The sequence below is a fragment of the Apteryx mantelli genome, chromosome 3, assembly GCF_036417845.1.
Source record: "Apteryx mantelli isolate bAptMan1 chromosome 3, bAptMan1.hap1, whole genome shotgun sequence".
Classification (NCBI taxonomy): Eukaryota; Metazoa; Chordata; class Aves; order Apterygiformes; family Apterygidae; genus Apteryx; species Apteryx mantelli.
Genome location: NC_089980.1, coordinates 94,515,426 through 94,536,781, shown reverse-complemented (window position 1 = coordinate 94,536,781; position 21,356 = coordinate 94,515,426). Strand labels below are relative to the sequence as shown.

General features: G+C 41.3%; 1 protein-coding gene across 19 annotated transcripts in view; it reads left to right on the top strand.

The window, feature by feature from the left end:
• Positions 1-21,356, top strand: part of KLHL32 (kelch like family member 32) — a 171,453-nt gene that overhangs the window by 133,090 nt on the left and 17,007 nt on the right. For 13 of the 19 annotated variants that reach the window (XM_067293968.1, XM_067293962.1, XM_067293960.1 and 10 more), the window contains 6 exons: positions 2,091-2,817; positions 11,588-11,646; positions 14,133-14,325; positions 16,426-16,520; positions 19,700-19,862; positions 21,156-21,217. In XM_067293968.1, the coding sequence (XP_067150069.1) occupies positions 2,091-2,817; positions 11,588-11,646; positions 14,133-14,325; positions 16,426-16,520; positions 19,700-19,862; positions 21,156-21,187 (1,269 nt within the window). In that variant the 3' untranslated portion in view covers positions 21,188-21,217. Of the gene's footprint in view, positions 1-2,090; positions 2,818-11,587; positions 11,647-14,132; positions 14,326-16,425; positions 16,521-18,335; positions 18,879-19,699; positions 19,863-21,155; positions 21,218-21,356 lie in introns of those variants that run through there. The other 6 variants (XM_067293967.1, XM_067293966.1, XM_067293965.1 and 3 more) reach the window with 3 other exon arrangements.

Sequence of the window (21,356 nt, the reverse complement as noted above, 5' to 3'; positions counted from 1 at the left end):
TGTATAAATATGTATAGCTAATGCAGACAGAAACAATATTGCATATAGCTTGCTGAACCTACTGTTGCAATTTTTGATGCTCTTCATTGATTCTTTGTTTTGCAGGGGTTGAATAGCACAGAGAAGAAAAAAGTTAGGGTTTCACATTTGTCTTAATAACACAGTGTTTCTAGTTTGTCATGGTCCTTCTCTTACAGAATACAGGAGAAGCAATAGATTTGATATACTGTGAGTATAAGAAAGCCCTGAGCAAGACAAAAGCCTTACTCTCAAGCTGTTTCATGTGACATTCTCATGAGCAATGAAGGGCAGTAAGTTTTAGACAAAACGTTGTTATTGCATAGCTGGTAAGAAACTTGTACTCCAGGAATCCTTTGTCAGGATGAAAGGATGTATCAAGGAGAGGAGCCTGTCCTCATCCAGAATTATTCAATGTCTTGTTAATGACTTGGATAATAGAATAGTATGGGTTTTATATTTTCAGACAATCAAAAAGTGGAATGATATTCAAGCACTTTCAAAAATAAAATTAGGATTCAGAATGATCTGGACAGATTGGGGCAGTGGCATAAAGTAAACAGTAGACAGTTCAGTAATAACAGATAGAAGCACTGCACTTTGTGGAAGTTCTGCAGAAAAAGATGTGGAGCTAGTAGGTCATAAGCTTAAACATGGATCAGCAATATCATAGTGCATGACAAAGGAAGTCTCAAATAGTAGTGATGTACAAACAGGAGTGGCATAGCCTGTTGTGATCAAAGGGATCCTTCCAATTTATTTTCCATTACTACAGCCTTAAGAGGAAGATTTTACCCTTTTTTGGGCAAAAAATATCAAGAAAGAGGGGACATTTTCTTTCAGCAAGAGAGAGCCATGAGCCGAGCAACAGAGGTTCAGGGGCTTATGAAATGTAACCTGAGAGAGAATGAAAAACTGAGACTTTTTCATTCAGAGAAGGGGAAACTGTGGCAGGCATCTTCAAATACAGCAGAGATGGAGGAGAAAAGAAGGTAGCAAACTGTTTTTCATCTTGTATGGACAGGATGCAGCAATCATCAGATTAAAACGAGATTCAAAGTTGGACCGGGGGTTCCTGAGCTCTGCAGTGTAAACCCAAAGGTGCAGTCGAAAATGGGACAACAAGTTGAAAGATTTGGTGCTTCTGCATAGGTAAAGGGAAGAAATGTCCAAGAAGATAGCTGAGCATGTGCATAGATTTCCTGAGGAAGTTAAGGGATCTTCATCAATGGAGGTTTTCAAGAATAATTTTTACAACATTTCTTGAAATGGTTTAGGGATAGATCCCTTCCTGGCCTCCTCATAGACTTGGCTGGATTCACTGTGCTTTATGTAATTTAAAATCTGTGTATATTTTTGGCTGTTGGTACCAGTTAAAATTGCTGATTGGTTTCAGGCTTTTCCTCTCCTCTTTCTCTCCCTTCCAGTCCCAAGCCAGCAGAACCCCTTCTCTGCTTCTCTCTTCTCTGTTATAATTTCTGGTCCCTTTAAATATCTCCCCATTTTATGATTAAAATAAATAAAGATGGAAGAAAATAGATTCAGTATTTATTTGTTATATTCCTTCAATATTTTGTCATAAATGGAATGAAAGATGGAGCAGAAAAAAGCCTTTTCTTTCTAATCATCTAACCATAATCTTACTTATTTTCTTTCTAGTGTACCTGTGGTCTTCAATGATCACATAGTCTATATATTTATAATAGTGCTCCAGCAGCTTGATTCCTGGATATTGTGGTTTCCTAAAGCATTTCTAACAGTTTGCACAGCAGGAGTATTGCATAGCAGTATTACAATCTGGTATTAATACTGTGAAAAATTGTAATTCTTTTGGGGGAATAGTAAAAGACAATGCTTTTATGTATATAATAGATGGAGTTTTAAAGTGTATCTTTGTGTTGATTCATGCATTCACAAGTACTTTTTGTACTGATTGACATTGCTACTAAGGCAAGTATACAGTTCTTCTTAGAATGCAAACACAGTTTTCAAAAGACCAAATTTTGACAGAATTGTATACAGATAATTGTTTTTGATGTTTTGTTTTTCCCTTCCTTCCCCCACTCTTTTAGCTAGCTGTGAGGTGGTTGGAACACAACTGCCGTTACCAATACATGGATGAACTTCTCCAGTATGTCCGCTTCGGCCTTATGGATGTGGATACATTGCATACTGTAGCTCTTTCTCATCCTCTTGTCCAAGCTAGTGAAACTGCAACAGCACTGATTAATGAGGCCTTGGCTTACCACCAGAGCATCTATGCACAGCCAGTTTGGCAAACCAGAAGGACAAGACCTCGCTTCCAGTCAGACACTCTTTACATTATTGGTGGGAAAAAACGTGAAATCTGTAAAGTGAAGGAACTGCGATACTTCAATCCGGTAGATCAAGAGAACGTTCACATCGCAGGGATTGCAAACTGGAGCGAGCTGACACCTATGCCCATAGGGAGAAGTCACCACTGCATTGCTGTGATGGGAGACTTTCTTTTTGTAGCTGGGGGAGAGGCAGAGCACTCCACGGGGCGCACCTGTGCAGTGAGAACTGCCTGTCGATACGACCCCCGCACTAATTCGTGGGCTGAGATAGCTCCAATGAAGAACTGTCGGGAACACTTTGTGCTGGGAGCAGTGGATGAATACCTCTATGCAGTAGGGGGCAGAAATGAATTGCGTCAAGTTTTACCTACTGTGGAACGTTATTGCCCCAAGAAGAACAAGTGGACCTTTGTACAGTCCTTTGACCGATCTCTTTCATGCCATGCAGGATATGTGGTGGATGGTCTTCTTTGGATATCAGGTAGAAAACGTTTCACACAATTTGAGGTACTAACAAAATACAAAATATTGTCTCCAGTGAAGCTAATAAATCTTTTTTGGTTTATATGTCAGGATAACTTTTGTCTTAGGAGATTGGTATTTCAAAGAATTTAAGCCTGGATGCATATAATCAAGCCTGGTTAGAAGTATAGGAGTATTACACACTTATACAATATTTTGTGTCTACTAAATATCTCTTTGTGTTTCAAAGCAGCGTACACCATATGTGCTACCTTCGATCACTGTTCATAAATCACAATGAATGAAAATGATAACCCATTTTTGACAAATGTAGGTTTGTAAATTCTGTGTGCTTGCTAAAAAGAACAACAAAAAAACAAAACCCAGTTTCTGTGGTGTGATCTGGTGTCAGGCCACAAAGGTTCTATAGCAATGACTGAGACAGTAACGTAATAAAAAAAAAATGTTTATTTCCTCACACAAATTTTTGGATTAGTAACATCCATTAAAATAACGCGATTACTGATTTAGAAAGGATAACCCAAAACTGTCGATTACCGATTTAGAAAGGATAACCCCAAACCGCCAGTTACTGCGTTATTAATTGGAAGCACTGCTTATCCCTACTTGAAAGCTTTCTTGTTACCTCTCTTAGTGAGAGGACTCTCAACCTAGAGGGGTTGCATCCCAGGAAAAGGGGAGGGGGGGAATACTCACGGTCCAGCTGAAGAGGATGATCAGGTCACGTTCCCATCCCTGCTCAAACTCTCCTAGCTCCCAAGTCTCCTTTTATACGGCTGGGGCTCTGGGCAAACACTGCTTTTGCTGACTTTTTGCGAGTTTCACAATCACAGGACTGTCTGTTTGTCTGCTTGGGAGGACCCTGCTAGCGAGGCAAGACCACAACACCTCCGTATTGTTTCTTCCCTCCCTGGGGGTCTGTGCAGATTCCAGGTGGCAGACTTCTTCAGTCTTGTTAATTCTTCTATTCCGCAGCCTTGTGCATATCAATCCTTGCACAAATCGGTTGGTAGACTTCTTTAGTCCTGTTAAGTCCTCTGTTCAGCAGCTTTGCGCATATCAGTTCTTGTGCATATCAGTTGGCAAACTTCTTCAGTCCTGTTAACTCTTCACTCGCCCGTCATCTGGTATCGTGCATTTTTTCCTGACAGGGAAATGGCGAATTAACTGCTTGTAGGCTTGTGTAGATCCAAGACTTGAAGGCAGATGTATAAACTGCTCCCACTTACTGTTGCGTATGTTGGAACAGGCCAAGGTGGCCTTTGTTGGGCATCCTGCACAGCTCTGTGCACAGGACTGCCCGGATGAAATCATAGCGTTATGGCACAGACAGATGACGTAAAGGCTTTGTAATCTTAACATAACATGTCATTTGCAACTCAGTCTGATCTACTTTTTATTTTACACGTGGACATTGATAGGAGTTGAGGTCATTGTGTCATCAATCTTTGTTGTCACTTCGCTGGCATTAGTTGTTTTTGGAAAAAGGTCAAAGCTGTCTACATAAGATTTGAGAGACAGAAAAAATTTCTTTTAGTAGGGAATGTGTCATGGAAAGTTATAAAGTTGTAATATTTATCAAGGAAGTTAATGAGTAAATGAGTCTAACCAACCCATGAAGAAAATGTGCAGTGATTGCCATCTTCACTGTAGAAACCCTCTGGGGATTTTAATATGGTCTGGGATCCCTCTGGTGAAAAGATGGTATGTGAATGAAAGAAGAAATTAGCTACTTATGCCTTGACTGTGCTTGTCAACGTATGTCATTGAGGTTAGTGGAGCTCCTCGCAGATGTATCTTTCGGCCCATATGGATTAAGTGCCAAATGAGAGTGGCTTCCCAGGCATTGGCGGGGAAGTAGCAGGTCTCTGTTTTCATACATATGCACTAAAATCATGAATAATGGGTTTGCAATTAAAGGCATCACAGAATGCACGGAGTTGCAAAGATCCCTGACAGGCACTTTGTGTTAACAGCTGACATCGAAGAAGTCTTGTAGAGTTTGTGCTGTCTGTTAATCCTGAAGTGTGTGCACAGAACCAGGTGATGATACAGAAACGCAAGTTCTGCTTTAGGAATACAACTGGGTGCGTTCAGAGCATTGCTGAGTGCCTTCCCTGTTTTGTCGGTGGAAAGAGATGAGATGAGAGCCTCTGAGGAGCAACTCAAAGCACCTTTCAACATGCTGCTATTGCTGTGTCTTGATTTTTTTCTTACCCCCCCTTATGGTTTACGTTTGACAGTTTTTATTAATGGGAAAGGAGCTTTTTAGGAAATTGTGTTAAACAGATTTGTGTAAAAACATTGAAAGAGCACTAGAGACACTCACCAGAGTGTGGTCCTTGCTCCAATACATTAAAAAAAAATTCTTAATTTTATTTTTTCTTTAACAAAAAGGAGCAAGAAAGTATTTGATCGAGATTTTTGAAGTCACATGTGGGGTTGGTTGCAGATTGCATTTAATCTTTCCAGGTATGCTGGGAAAGAGAAAATTATGCTTAGTTACATAAGCAAATGCATGTGTGCCTGTGTGTTTAAATACTGTCCACATTTATGTAGTGAACCAGTGTGATGCTGTGTTCAAGGACGTGCCTCTGATACAATGGTAGAATCAGGGGAAGGAGGAGGTGGAAGCCCATTAGATGATCTGCTTACAGCTGGGCAAAGCAACAAAAAATAATCAATACTGTTCCATTTATATTTGAAAACACTGCTAACAAAGCTGCTGTTGTAAAACTTAGTCTACAGCCGGAGCACGAGTGCCCCTGCTGTGGTGTGTTGTCTTCAAAAGACTTTGCTGCTCAGGAGCTGGCTAGACTCAAGGGTTTGCTATTGCTGTCTTTGGGATTCACCATCAGCTTTACTTTGCTGCTCCTTTGGGACAGATATGAGAAGGAGTCAAAAGTAATAGAGCATAAAATCATGGCGAAGGAAGCCGGGAAGGGAAGTCTGATAAACAAAGCACCGTAGAAGGGCACACGTATCTTGAGAGCAGGTGATGGGTGGCCAGTGTTTCAGGTGATGGACTGCTAAGCCGCCACCACCCCTCTGGGGTTTTTACCTGTCAGAGGGCTCGGAGTAGTTTTGCACTTTGGAAGTAGTGTGATCCTTTGAGCAGCAAAAGGTGGATTCAGCTCTCAAGTTTTCCAAGCTCCATATATTCTGGAAGAGAATTTTATGTGTGCCATATTTTTTTCTTTTTCTTTTTTTTTTTCACAGCCCCCTATTTTATTTTAGTTTTAATTTAAAAAGTGGATGAGAATTCATTAAAAAAAGTTTTCTGTATTGACAGTACAGCATTGGGCAGATGGTTTTGAAATTTTGTAGAAAGCTGAATTTTACAGGCCCCAGTTAACATCTGACACTGTGACCCATTTCACAAATGAACTGCATGCCACATGCTTGGGAGGAGAAGTGTGCGAGTGAAATAGACCCAAAACGCACCAAACCCTGCGGAGTTCAACATTGCTAACAGTCACTTCCTAGAAATGCAGTGAAATGCTCTCCACAAGAGTGAGAACTTGAACTATACACATTTCCCTTCATGCCCCACAGTGCACCAAGCAGATCGGCAGACCTACTTTTCTGCATGGGTTAACCTTCCTCCTGTTACATAGGTGCATGCATGCGGAGGCAGCGGTGCACAGAGAGGGTTCGGGAACCTCTGGCAGGCAGTTCAACTCTGTCCATTTCTGTGTCTGCAGCTGGGGCTGACAAGGCTTCCCTTCCATGTAAAGTGCTTAAGAGATTAGCACGTGAAAAGTATTGTCTAAAGCAAAGTATTATGCCGTTATTTCAGAGAGGTCGGAGTTGCGTGCCCTTAAGTATGTCAGCTAAAAATCATGCCTTGACCTGCACATGAAAACTCAGCTTTGCTGGGGGGTGAAACAAGCAAACCCTCTACAATTGCTTCTTATTAAATAGCTTTTTCTTCTTTGATTCTTTTTTTTATTATTTGATTGTTGAGAGGTTTTTTTTCCTAATGGTGGCAGTTTTGACCAATGAAATAATAGAGATCACGTATCTCAGAGAATTATTCCGCATTTGCAAGCGATTGGAGTGAAAAGTATTTCAATACTATAAAATTGTTGTATGAAAAATAGATCTGGAATAAATAGGAATCTGTGGTATCTAACCAAATCAACTTTTGTGGGGTCCCTGGCATGGAAATTATCATGAGCTTTATATATAGATAAAAATTGCCCCTGTGACCCATTCTCAGTCTGTATTTGGAAGGGTGTTTCTTTTTTATTATTATCAACTTTGAATAAGACTATCGGGTCTCACACACCTATAAAACACTGACGTTATGGATTGGATGTCCTTGTTGCTTCTTAGATTGAATGTAAACATCAATTTTTTATGATTTTTTTTTATTTTCAGCTAGGGCTTGTGCCCCTCTTGTTGGCAGCTGAGTTGCATCCAGGATGGAATAGTGTAAATTAGAGTTTCCACTACTGTTTTCCAGGGAATTCATTACCTATAGGGATACGCTCTAATTCACCTGTCCTCACTGCGCCTGGTTTGACTGAAGTAGAAGGCAGTGGGCTGGCATGTTGAGGAACGATTATCTTATGTTTAACACACAGACATGAGAGAGAGGAGAGATTTCTATTTTAAAACAGCGTGGAGTACCTAAGGGCATTTCCTGAGTTCTCTATATTCCGTGTGTTTGCTGGAAGAAATACACATGGGAGCTCTTTGCCAACATGTAGTTTTACACATCTACCAGCAAACTCAGATTCATGTGCACAGCCTAGCACTTGGGGACTTCGGAGAGAGTTTGGATGGGATTAGATTTCTCAAATCATATGGGGGTCTTACTAGGACACATTATAAATATGGATTACAAATTTCCAATTGGGAAAATTGTATTAAAGCTACTGCCTCCCACCCTTCTATTTTTGGAGCTGTCTTTATTGGAGGTGATTTTCAGTTCAGTTTGAGAACTGCTTGGGGGTTTGTAACAAAATACAATATTTTTCATGTATAAAGGGTGGAGGTGGAGGGGAATAAGGTGGGTCTCAGACCTTTCCAGGAACTTCTGCATGTAGAAGAGCACTGCAGCATGAGTGGCGAATTTTTGATTTTTGGAGGGCTCAGTTAGAAAGCAGGGCTTATCGCCTGCTTTACACTTCAGTTGGCTGCACAGAGAGTAAGCGATTGTGCTTGTGGCAGTATAAAAACTTCTGTAAGCCCACGGGTTTGATGCTGTTTGGGCTCTCTGTGATGGTATTCTCGCTCCTGTAAGAACAGGACAGACACAGGCTTGTCCTGAGGGCGCTCCTGGTCTCCCTGAAACTGGAGGAGCTCCAGGCAAACTGCTCGTGTCAGTGTATGATACAGTTGTTGCCCTTGGCTTATAAAATCCAGTCAGCACTGACCAAACTCTAAATTCTGTTGGCATTTACCGAGAGATTTTTTTCTCTTAACTGATGGGTTACTACCACATTAACTGCTATTGCTTGACATCAAGTTTAATAACATGTATTTTATTTTTAAGTACTTCTTTACAAGTGCTGTTACCATTACCTCTCCCCTTCTTTTCTCGTAGAGAGCACTGCAAAGAAGTTTAAGAAATCATCTCAGGATTACTCCATTTTTTTCTGAGAGAAAGTATCTACTATTTTTGGTACCATTTAAACTTTTATTTTTCCTTGTCCTATTTGTTAAGAGACATATTACTCTTCTTTTGCCCTTTCCCAGCTGCCTGGAGTATTTTTAAAGGAATAGTTCAAGAGGACATTACAGACTTGTTAAATCTGAATTTTGGCAGAAAATTTTAAACTTTTGCTATAGCACTTCAAAGTTAGGAGGAACTTGAGTTTGAAAATTGATGCAGATATAAGATGGCATATTTAATGACAGATGTATCTATAGAAACCTGTTAAGATGCAGATTATCCCCCTGGGGAGGGGAGATCAAAACTGCCAATCTATAAAATATACTTGTTAGGGGAAGGCATGGAATCTATCTCTGCAAGCACTTTGATTGCAGGGGACAATGTAGCAGCATGTGGCATCATAACCTAAGAGCAGACAAATCAGCTTGATGACTTTCAAAGCCAAGAATACTGCTGGAGGCAAGGGTACTCCAGTCTAGAAGAAATTAAAACATATAGAGACTGTTATTAATTCCAGATCTATTTTTGTGTAGTCAAATCTGTATGCAAATCCTTAGCATCTCATTTTGGCAGATTAATCTAAAAATGAAGAGCGGTATGTGAAGGGAATGTAATGATAAAACACCACAGATGAGCAGTATTGCAGGGGAAAAAATGTAAGCTGTGTACTTGGTATGAGGGGCTCTTTGTGAAGAGAGGAAAATAATTTTGCTTATTTGCTTATTTCATTATTTTACTAGGAAGCAACTCCATTCTTTCTCTTCTTCCTCCCCATCTCTCCCCCAAAACTTAGGTGTTCTTTCTTAACGAGAAAAAGAGACACAGTGTCATGTTTCTGGTGTGTCTCCTGTAGTTTCACATTCTGGAGGTAATCAACCAAATAACTATGATTTTTTTTTTTTGAAATACTCATCTGATGTCTCATTTTTAAACATTATTCTAGGAGTGAAAATAACAATGTAAAAGAAATGAAATTACAAAATGGATCAGAAAAAAGATTGTTTGGTACATATGGCTCATGACCGCTAACACTGCACAGCAACGTCAAGACAAATAACATATTGTGAGATTAGAAATGGGAATGATCATGGCTTTCCAATGCATTTTGTTGCACATGTAATTTACAGGTGCTGTGATGGACAGTATGTGTGACAGTGTGATGGAAACACTCTGAAAAGACTGCATATTGCCTATACTGTCTAGCCTGTAAGCTTTTTTTGAACTGAAAGCTCCTGCTACCGTCTATGTGTAGTGGCCCTAGTAATGGCTGATGCTTGTAGAGATGCACACGAATAACCACTGTTACTCCTCCCTGCTACTGCACCCGAGAACAAGTTGTCCTCAGTTTTTGCTCTCCATCGATCAGATTCTCAGCCTCATACTTGGCATGCCTGGAGGGTGCACCTACGTTAGCAAGCAGTTCAGCCCAGTAGGAGCAGGTCAGTGGATAAAGCATTGGTGCCGAGTTCTCTGTATCTACGCTATCTACATTTTGGGGGTTTTATTTTGGACTAGCTTTAGTCTGGTCCCCTGGATTGAATGCATCCAGCACTCAGCTGGTTCAAAGCTGTCCAAAGGCCAGTTCTTGGTTCACACCCTGTTTCCCCCATTGGGAGCCGGAGCGTATCTGGTACACATCTGGAACGGAGCTTTGGGTCTAGCTTCCTCCAGAAAGGGTCTGGGTCGTGAACACCCATACCACCCCACAAACTGAAGTGATGCGTGAGAGGTGGGGGAGTTGCTTCAAAACCACCGTGCAGCTCTGAACAAAAGTATTATGCTAGGTGCAGCAGGAGTGTGGCCAAGGGAGGATTCCCTGGCACGGAGGCATGTGAAGGCTGCTTGCGGATAAAAGAAGGAAGAACTGACCACCAACCAACTGGTGACCAAAGCCTGACCAGCAGGAATTAAAGCAGCTCTGCAGCTGCTCTGTCTGAAACGGAGGATGTCCTTGCACAAGCGAAGCATGAACGAGTATAATAACAGAGTAAATTCCTTCCTCTCTCAGTGGATTTTGTCCATCTCTGGCACATGATGTTAAAACTATAATACAAAAAGCTAGTCTGCCAGTCTGGTTTCCGCTGGTGTGTGGCTACCAGAGTGCCTTAGTTGTGTCCGGACTTTCTGGTAGGATAAAACCTAGAGGTGCAGCTTTTGCAGGCATTTGGTCTCGTCCCAGCTTCCCAGGGGCCCAGTGCGGAGAGTGGGGGACGGACGGACCAGGACTTGTGGTAGTGCTGCAGAGACACAGCATTCCCAGGAAGCTCAGATGTGTTCAAGAGTGTTTACTCAGCTGAGATTACAGACTTGAGGCTGAGGAATTTTTCCTTTGGTTTACTCAGTGAGATTTACCATTTAAAACCAACAGATTATAGGATGATTAGGCATTGAACATGTGCTGTGTTGAGGTAAGGAGTTGATTTGCAGTATCTACTTTGGTAAAAATCCATCCTAGGCTTTTCTAAGGTGCTCCCTACCTTCGTTTCTACACATTATTGAAAAGTAAATAATGGTGAATGGTTAGTGTTGTTTCTGATCACTGTGGAGGAAGCTCCCAACAGAAGTCTACAACTAAGCCAGGAGATGCTCCCTCAGTAATATAGGCCAAGTACAGAATTTCTTTCAAATATATGCATGAATGCAGTCGCTCGAAGAGTTGCGCTATGTTTTCCAGCTGGCATTGGCATCTTGCATCGCTGCTCTCATGTAGGTACAGCTCTTCTCTGACCTCTTCCTTCGCTGTGACACAAAACCATCTCCTTCTCTTTTTCTAAACCGTGTCAGGCGCTGCATGCTCCTTGGAACAGCAACGGCTTTTATCTCCGTGTCTCGAAAAGGGCTGAATGTGCAGTCATTTCTAAACAAATCAATTTTTATCCTGTTTGTAGCCCATGGAATTAGTCTTATGAAGAAAGCAGTGTGGGGGGATTGTTGTTGCTATTTTATGTCACTAGATTTTTGACAAATGTGCTATTTACTTCTTCTTAACCAGGTTAAAAAGTGCGGTGGAATGTAAGCATAGCTGGTAGTATACAGTATAACTGTGTCAGCACATGAATCCTAGGCTCGGTTATTTTGCTATACACCATCTGGGTCTTGGTTTTGTTCATGTGAAAAAATGTAACCTGTGTAAACTCTTTCATAGGAGGAGTAACAAATACTGCACAGTATCAAAACAGGCTCATGGTCTATGATCCTAAGCAGGTGGGTGTCTGTGTTGTATGTGTTTTTCTCATATGTTTTGCTTAAAACACATCTATCGGCAGATATCTCAAATGATTTTGTAAGGTTAAAAATGATGTCCATTTGAATTGGTACTGTTTTACACTCACTTTCCACTGGTGTGTATGTTTAACAGAGTACTGGAGACCCTGACATTTTCAGTATTTTTGAAGCCTTTAGGTGTTAGAAACATCTTAGATGAAATATAGAAAAGTGTTTTAAATTTCCTATATTTATCAGTGTTTATTTTGCTTCTTCATTTTTCTGTAATCCCTGGCAACAAAGCCCTGGGCAACATACACTCAAAGTCAGTGGCACAGAAGTGCTTCTTTTCATTGGCATTTCTGCTTTGAAATTGCATAATAATTTATATATATATAGACTTTTTGTTTCCTGCATACTTGCAGAACTCTACTACCTGTCAGTGACTTATTCCACTGACTGCCAGGGTGCCTATCATTTCATTACCCAAGCACCTAAAATATCTTTTAGGGATTATTTCATACATTATGTATGTGTTTTGATTAGGTTAGCATGGCTCAGTAACCATTTCAGAGGGTTAGGGCATGGTTATGCCCTTGTGCTTGTATTAGGAAATAAAAGTCCTAAGCTTGAAATCAGAGTTGCATAGTGTGATTTATGCCCACCTGGAAGAGTATAGACTTTTCTGATTGTGATATGGGGGCTTTGAGTGCTTTATTTGGAACCACGTTCTGCCAGTAGACACGTCTGTGTGGTTCCCGTTAACTCTATAAGGTATATCACATACGGGTCCTGAAGCGAAAGCAGGCAATGGCAAACCTGGCTCTTTGTTTTTCAGGAACAATTTTATGCATCGATTATACCAACACTGATTCTGTCCTAAATCCAAGCATGTAGTAATGACAGGCAGCAATCTTGTTTTGCTGCTGAGGGGGACTCTCTCCTCTCGATACTGTCTCTCTTCCGTGTGTCTTTCACTGTGATTCTTCACTTGCTGACATAGCATGGAAAGTCGCACCCCAAAATACCAGCAGCAGGGCTCCTTCAGTGCCCAGCGCTGACTGCAGGAAGCCCAGGCTGACGGGGAAAGAGTTAAAGAGGAAGTGTGCGCTAGCATTCTTCAAATGAGGTCTGCTTCGTGTTTGTACACACATGCTCTTTTTAAAAATTCTACTGGCATATTGTTTACGGTGGGTACTGGAAACCGTCACATCTGCTTGCATCTTGCACAGAATCTCAATAACTCCATCATTCAGCGCTAGCGCTTGCTTGTGCGCGAGGCCTTTGTGGTGAGTCGATAATGCCTGCCATCTGCCACAGAGCACACAGCTACCTGCCAACAAGCCGGCTGGGGTGACCTCTGCTTCCCCACCACTGATTAGTATTCACACGCTGGCTTATTAGGAGTGACCCCACCAGGCCCCTCTGTTTCTTTGCCTTTGCAGTGCTTTGCGGCTCACCTGGCAGGCACTGCGGTGGAGGAAGCTAAAGATATAATCAGGGGATGCAGGCAGGCTTTGCAAAGCAGATGGTGTCTATAGTCTTGTGTTAAGAGACTGGACTACTAATGCAAACATTAATGCCTAATATTCAGCTATTACACATTGAAATGTATAGCTATACAGTATGGGGGTTAAAAGGCAGTATTATTAGGGGCTCTTGAGTTACCCCAAGCGATAGCACATGTAACACAAGGAATTTCCTCAGATTTTAACTTCGTCCACTTAAATATATTAATCTTTGTCAGTCGCTGGGTTGTCTGATTTGTTTAAGCGTAGCAGGAGCAATTGCTTTCTTACATTTAAAATGCTATGTTTTAATCCCTCTGCTTCCTTGTCCCCTTTCCTCTTTCCTCAAAAAGTAGAACTCTGGAATATTGTTAACCAGGAGGGAAGATATGCAAAGGGATGTTACTTTGTAAGTGCCCAAAAATGAAGGGTTAGCATTAAACCAAATACATGAATCATTTGAAAAGATTCTTTAGGAAATTATTTTTCCCTGTTGCTTTGCTCCCCAAGGATAAGATCAAATAAGCTTCTGAGTAATGAAAGGTAGAAGAATCTCTCTTCTCTCATAACATAGCTGGCTGGTCCAGATAATTTTAGTGCTGTATACAAAGGAGACATCTAAAACTTTATTTTTGCTTCAAGCATAATAGTCTTGCTTAAGGAGGATTTGCTACTGAATTATAAAGAAAAAAAAAGCTTTGAAATCTGATGAGATAAACAGAAAAACACAGAGCCAGGAACACTAATAAATTAATAAATTTAAATGTGAGAACTATGAAATAAGTGTAGAAAGTCCGGTATATCTAGTCAATGTTATAACCAGCATGCATGTTTAGCATAGGTATAGCACAAGTATACACACTTGTGATTTCTGGCTGAAGGGCAGGAGGACACTAGTAACACGCCAGTATTATTGTACCACTAATATATGCATATCTTCAGGCACTGCTGAGACCAGTTTGGTCTTTTCATTTCCAGAACAAGTGGTTAAGCCGTAGCCCAATGTTACAGAGGAGAGTGTATCACTCCATGGCTGCTGTGCAAAGGAAACTTTATGTGTTAGGTGGGAATGACCTGGACTACAACAACGATCGGATCCTGGTTCGGCACATAGACTCCTACAGCATAGACACTGACCAATGGACACGCTGCACCTTCAACATGTTGACAGGCAAGTACTGTATACCAAACCAGGAAACTCATCATTATTATTACAGTAAAGCATCTTTTTTTTTTCCCCCTTTAGATGCCTGTAGTATGTAAAATGCCATGACTTCGCCGCAGCTGCGTCTGATTTAGGGACTGTGGTCTGCCAACAGGAGAGTTTCAATTACTGTTCTGGCATATATCTTTCTATGAAACTTTTGTTTTAGTATATCATAGGCTAAATTTCTAGGAAGATGCACAAAAATGTGACTTAATAAAGCAATCAAAAGTAGTTTGTCAAAAAATCACCCGTCCTTATTTTTGGTTCTCCAAAAGTTTGCCTACACTAATAGATTTAGCTCACTATTTGAGCACACAGCAGGCAGGTGCATCTGCAGATTTTCTGTGATAATGTTGTTTTGTAGCACTTTTCTGCTGGCATTGGAGGGTGGGGCTTTCACTGAAATCTGTTCAGTTCATCAGTTACTTCTGAACACTATCTTCTTAATAAATTCCCAGGAAAGTGGTCTTCATTAGCATTCTGTCAAAGCAGGGATGAGTTGAGTAGCTTGGATAGCTACTGATTTTGTAAAGTTCTTCTTTCCAGTCATTAGAAAGGACTGTTACGGTAGCAGCTTGCGAGGCATTGCAACTCACTGCCCCTGCCGCACAGCCCACCTAACTCCACCACCTCCTGGTAAGATTCCCAGGTATACTAACACCTCAAACCCTTAGGAGAGACAGACCAGTGACACGTTTTGTGAGCAACACCAATAGCAGCTTTGCAGAAAGGGATGCGTTTTCAGGACAGGACAGCATTAATGTTGGGGCTGGTCTCTTCTTCAGCAGACTTGGCACTGTTGTAGTAACAGTTTTGTCTGCCAAGAAGTTTCAGTGCAGACTGCTATCAGAGTCCTAGAACTGAGCTTCCTGCACTTTTCATCCTCTTTCATTTGGCCTTGCATTCACTTTCAAGATCTACCACTGGAAAGGATACAAAAGATGTAGGAGCTTAACTAGAAGCTCAGCATAGCTGGAAACTTAGCTGAAATAGGAGCTCCATGTCAGAGGAATCAACGTCTGACAAATAAGACAGTCGCAATGATCTCATTTTTCTCCCAGTAGGTTTAAAAGCTGCTCCAGTAGCAACTTTGTTCTTTAAGATACTACACTGGGCTTCCTAATCTCTGGGATCTGGAAAAGGAGTCCTTGTTTTCTGAATCAGGTCATCAGAGAAACTTCATGAACACTGAGGAGAGGGGCATGGATTAAAAAGGAAGAATCATACACTATCAAATGGAAATAATTTTTCCTATTCCTTTTGCTCTCCATTTAATTGTTTTATTGTCTGGAGGGATTGCCAGCCTTTGAGAAGAACAGCTTCTGACTCATAACTGCAAGAGCCCTGGCACTACAGGCACCCTCACTCTGGAGCTGGTCCTTCCCACTGAATGCAGTGAGATAATAGCCTGTTGCCAGAGCCGACCTGGTGGGTTGTCCCTGCAACCTGCACCTGGAGAAGCCATCTAAGCCTTTCTGTGCGTCTCTGCAATTGACAGTACATGTGCCTGTTGCACTGTGCGGTTCACGTTTTTTAAGGCTTCAAAACCATCCTTCAAAACTTCCAGATATATTAAAGAGACTGTTGCTATGGGGAAGAGCTTTGCACAGACATTTATGCGGTTTTCACTGTACTTGTACCTGTAGAATTGGGGGGCTGAGCAGGTGTGGGCAGGAGGTGAGGGAAGTTCAGCTGCCTTGGCTGATGTATCTATTTAAATGTGCGCGAGTGATAGCTGAGAGGCATGCGGGGAGCTTGCGTATCACCTATGAGATAGATGTGTTAAAAAACAGTGCCATTGAGAAGACAGCAGATGGTCCCCTGCACAGCCTTAGTTTATCCGTGTCTGTGACCTGGCTCATCTGTGGTATCTCTCTGGATGGCACCATACTGTGCTCATGCAGATAGCAAAGAACAGCTCTTGCACTTCACCTTAATTGTTGCAATTTCTGAATTCTGAAATACTCAAGTTACAGCCAAATGTGTTCGCATTTGCATTCAGTGTTAAAAGGGTTAATTAAACATTGAAAGTGGTTTCTATTTCTATTTCCTTTTTTACTTTAGGTCAAAATGAGTCTGGAGTTGCCGTCCACAATGGTAGAATATATTTAGTTGGCGGCTATTCGATTTGGACAAATGAGCCTTTGGCGTGTATCCAGGTGAGTGATTTAGGTTTCTTTTAAAGTCTTTGCCAATAATTTTGCAAGGATACTTTTTTGCGCAGAGGTTATTCAAAAATGATAATGTGTGTGAAGTGGAGAGATTAACAATGTTTCGCATGCAGCTACTGAACCTTTAGAAACACGCAGAGGAAACACTGGATATTAAAAAGATTTTCAGATTAGTCATTAGATGTAATTCTTCTAAATAAGATCTTCTGGTAAAACAGGGCTGAGGAACCTCTCCTCTGAGAAGATTTGGGTAAAAGAATGGGTATATATTCTCAAGTGGCACATAAAGCTCAAAGGTAAAAGAGCTGCAGAAATGGATGGGACCTGGGGCCTGAGCCTCCATTTTCAGCCTTTCATGTGTGTGTGTGTTTTTCTCCAAGTCGTGTTTCTGAAGAGCAGCCAGACTTAATGAATTGTTCTTTGACAAAGTTCAGTCAACCTGCAACCTGCCCTAATGCTTACTGCTTCAAAGCTTGAATGGAAGTTTTTTGGTCCCTGTTGCAGGTAGTAGGTTGTCCAATAAACTCTTCTGCTCTCATCTTGTATGATAGCAGCTGACCTGCAGTTCCATAGCTTTCAGATATCCCCATACAGAAATTAGGAATTTTTATCTTTCTACATTTTTCTGAGTGAAGGAAATCTTCAGCACAGCCTTCCCTTTGTGACCAGCTGGGTGGTTACAGGCAGAACCTCTTTACACCTCACTCTGCACTTTTGCTGATGGACAAAATTTTCATTAGCTTCCAAGTAGGGATTTTAGGATTTAACCTCCAAACTGTCCCACAAGGATACAAGTTAGACTTAGCATAATAAAGGAATGTATTAAATGCCGAGCTGCTGATCTAATAATGAACACTCATTAGCATGAGTTTGTAAAGAATAGGTCATGCAAGATAAACAGTTAAAACGATGTTCTTGTTACAGCGTAATTGCATTTTTCTATGTTGTTGGCTACAGTACCCAAAAATTGTAACTGGAAAAATTCATTCAGACTGGCTGGGATATCAACAGTAGCTGAAATACAATGCAGAGTAATACATAGCACTATATCGAGGTGGTGGATGGTATTCCACAAACACTCATTTATAATCAGCAGGTACTTTGCCGTATTGTTTCGCTTGGGTTTAAATACTGTGCAGTGACAAATGAAAACGATCCTGGGATCTTCCTTTCAAAATGGACTGTTGTCCACATCCCAAAACTGGCTGTGAACTGGCAGCCTGCCCAAGACAGTCTCAGCATTAGAGGGAAAAGAAGTATAACAAGTGCTTTGGCAGAGCTGCATGTGCTGCCTCCTTCCCTTCTCAGTTGTTGGCATTGTGCCTGACTTTAACCAGTAAAACTAGCCCTTTTATCTTCAGATTCAGCAAATTTGAATTTGCTCTCTCCTTTGGAAGAAAAAAAGCACTTTTTTCCATATGTCTTCATTTACTTGAAGTCATTCATTTGGCCTTTCCAACTTCAGTGGAGCTCCCTTGCTCCTCTATATACCAAGTTGACAAATGATTCATACTTTGTGGTAACGGTTTAGCATTTCTGTGGAGAGCACTCTACTTGCATGGTTGCACATTCTGCTGCCAGGAAGCACAATCAAATGTCAGTGTCTGCTATTAAGTGGTGGCTAGGATAAGATTTGGGTAATAAGGACAACAATAAATCACTAGATCCATAAATACAGTGTAAAAGTGATGTGAAGCTACCTTTCTATAGAGATTAATAGTACATTTATGCAGTATGTGCCAGCAGTTTTGTTTCAGATTTCTTTTGTGATCCTTGAAATATTTTCTACACTTTGACCTGCAGGTGGTGGATGTTAGCAAGGAAGGGAAAGAAGAGGTGTTTTATGGGCCTACACTCCCTTTTGCTTCCAATGGCATAGCAGCATGCTTTCTTCCAGCTCCCTATTTCGCATGCCCCAACCTTCAGACTCTGCAAGTGCCTCACCACAGGATTGGCACAATGTGACGTGAGGCATATGCACTTCATAAAATCAAAAGTGGAGGGGGAAAAATCAAGCTCTGTGTATAGAAGGGTTTCTTTGGATCAACAAAAAGAATCAATCCTTGTGGGCTGCTGCTTTACCTTCACACATTTGTCTTAAAGTCAGATCACAATAGGCAAGAAGGAAGCTACAAAAGCTGTCTGCAGTTTCTCTCCTCTGCCTCAGATTTAGAAGCATATACGCAAGACCGTCTGGCATTTCTGCTGGTGACTACTTGCTGCCTGTCTCTATTTAATTTCCTTTTGCAACTTTGTACGGCATTGTGAATGCTCTCAGCTCCTCCCTGGGCTGCTGTTCTTTGGAGTCTGCACGTTCAGTAGTTCACCAGTGGCACTTTTTAAAGACGATAGAAAGCAGTGTTTATGTTGACAAAGATGATATAATACTATGGTAATTATGCAACTTACTTGATACCTTTGGCGAAAAGAATAACAAATGTGTTGACTACCAATTCCAAACTCCATCATTTACAATTTCTCATCTAATAATACTTCATTTGAAATTTAAATACTGCAAAGCAGATTAAAACAAAAACAAAAAACAAACAAGCCCTATAATATATGAGGAACACGTCTAAAAATTGTCTCAGCTGAAAGACAAAGACACTGAAGCTTCATGGTTAAACCCAAGTCTGAACTGAACGTGTTTGTCTGAGAATCTAAAGATCATTTGGGATGTCATTTACCAAGGTCTACTATCAAATAAATGTTACCTTCTGTCATATGATCAATTCTGCCTGACAGCTGCAGTCTTTTAATGGTGGAGAACAGCCTCTTTACTGTATAATTAAAATGTGCCATTTACTTAATATTTTTAATATCCATTTTGCAAGGGGTCACCACATTTACAATTATCAACGAACAGTCTCATTTTGTCCAACATATGGTCCCACAAATCATTGGTCTCTAGAGGCTAAACAGGTGTATAACAATGTCAATATTTATTTATTTATTCTTTCAGTTTATATAGTGAGTCTCCATGCCATACTCCAGGCATATGTCAATTCAGAATAAAAACTCTAACCTGTTATATTTTGGCTTTGCTTGGCTACTGCAGCCCCTGTCTCTTATTTTCGTCACAAATTTACATATCTGAACAACAACTTCAATGTTTGTAAATATTAACCAAGCATGTAATTAAATCTTTCTCTATTTATGATTTACAGGTACAGTGCACTTCTCTGCTTTACCTACTGATCTGTTCCTTGCCACTGTGGTATCTGAGCAGACCTATGAAATTCCTACTGACACTGATGGAAATGCCACTTGCAGAATATGCCACAGTAATAGCCTGCGCTTGCTGGACGGGAACAGTTTTGACTTTGTCCAGTGAGCAGTGTTTTCAAATCAAATAAATCTTTAACTTTAAGGGTCTGTTTAGTGATACAGCGAGGAGAACTTTTCTTTATCACTTCCTACCATTTCAGTCTCCAGCTTGGCAGTGTCCTCAGGGAACATCACCTTTCCTTTTTCAATAATTTTCAGGTTGAAAGTGTTTTGCTGAATATTCTCAAGAGCCTGCGGTTACACAGAACAGAGCCCCAGCTACCCTGGCTTAACCTGGCATGCTTACTTGAGTGCTAATTTCTCCCTTTGCACACAAAACAAGTCTGTGTCCAGGCTGTACTTTTCTCTAATTGTACAGAGAGCTACAGAGGCTATTCACCAGGCATCTTTTTAGTTTTAATTCCTTTGATCTCCTGGAAATCAGCATGCAAGGGCCATTTCTCCTAACGAGCCATTTACACTTGAAAAATCTGGATGTTGCTCTGTGTGGGCTGCAGGGCCAAGGCTGGGAAGTATTCAAGGTTGTACTTATGTGTGATTTGGAGGGACACAAACACATGAGACAGAGTGTTTTCAGAAGGAGGGTGGTTACATAAACATGTTTAGAGCACCTTGGGGCTTTGAACCTCATTCAGTAGGTATCACATCAGGTGAGTGATTAGCTTTGGCTCTGTGTGTAGTAACTGTTGTTATACTTCCTATTTTGCAATTGGTGGGAGAATTAATTTCTTAGCCTTTGTAAAGCACAGCGTGCTTCCAGACAAATTACAAAGTCTATTTCGTATGTCTAAACTTAGTTTTGAGGCTGCCATTCCCAGGCCTCGTAGCTTCCCACAGCTGTAGCTATGAATTCATTTCAAAACTCTTCCTTCTGGAGGGCAAGGGATTGCAGCGGATCCAACTGGCTATTTACCAGTGGCAGCAAGCTGTGACAGAAGCCCGAGTCGGAGAAGTGGCGGGGGCCAGCTTCCTTCTGCAAAGCGGCACGTGCCTTTTAGTTCAAGGACTGAAAAGGCCGGAGTGTATGGCAAGAAAGTTTTTTATCATGTTTGTTCTGCCCTTTAGACACTTTTACCGTTCTGGTTGTTATCACCAATTGTGTGTGGTGGTGAATAGCAGTTTAAACAGCTGTGCAATTGCATTAAATTAGTTAAGGGTACCACAGCCAGAGAGCCTCAGGACAGCTCATATGCTCCTATTAGTGGCAGGATTCTGCACTGGCTCTTAATCATCAGATGCCAGCGATCACAGAGAAGTCTTTCATGACAACCTCTTAGCCACTAAGTTTGTGTGCCAGGCTTTCGTACTGCGTCTTTTTATTTGCTTTAATTGCAGGACCTTCAGGACAGATGAAGGTGCTTTCCTGAGCCTGAAGTCGGCCGCATAACCCTTACCAGGTGAGCAAGCTGGTTATCTATGACTGACTAAGAGCACGATGTCACTGCAAAAGTGTGCAGATGGCACGCTGGTGCTAGCAGGGCTCTGCTCTGGGTGGAGAGGGGTGGGTGGTGGGTGGGAGAGCCCAGATGGCTTTAC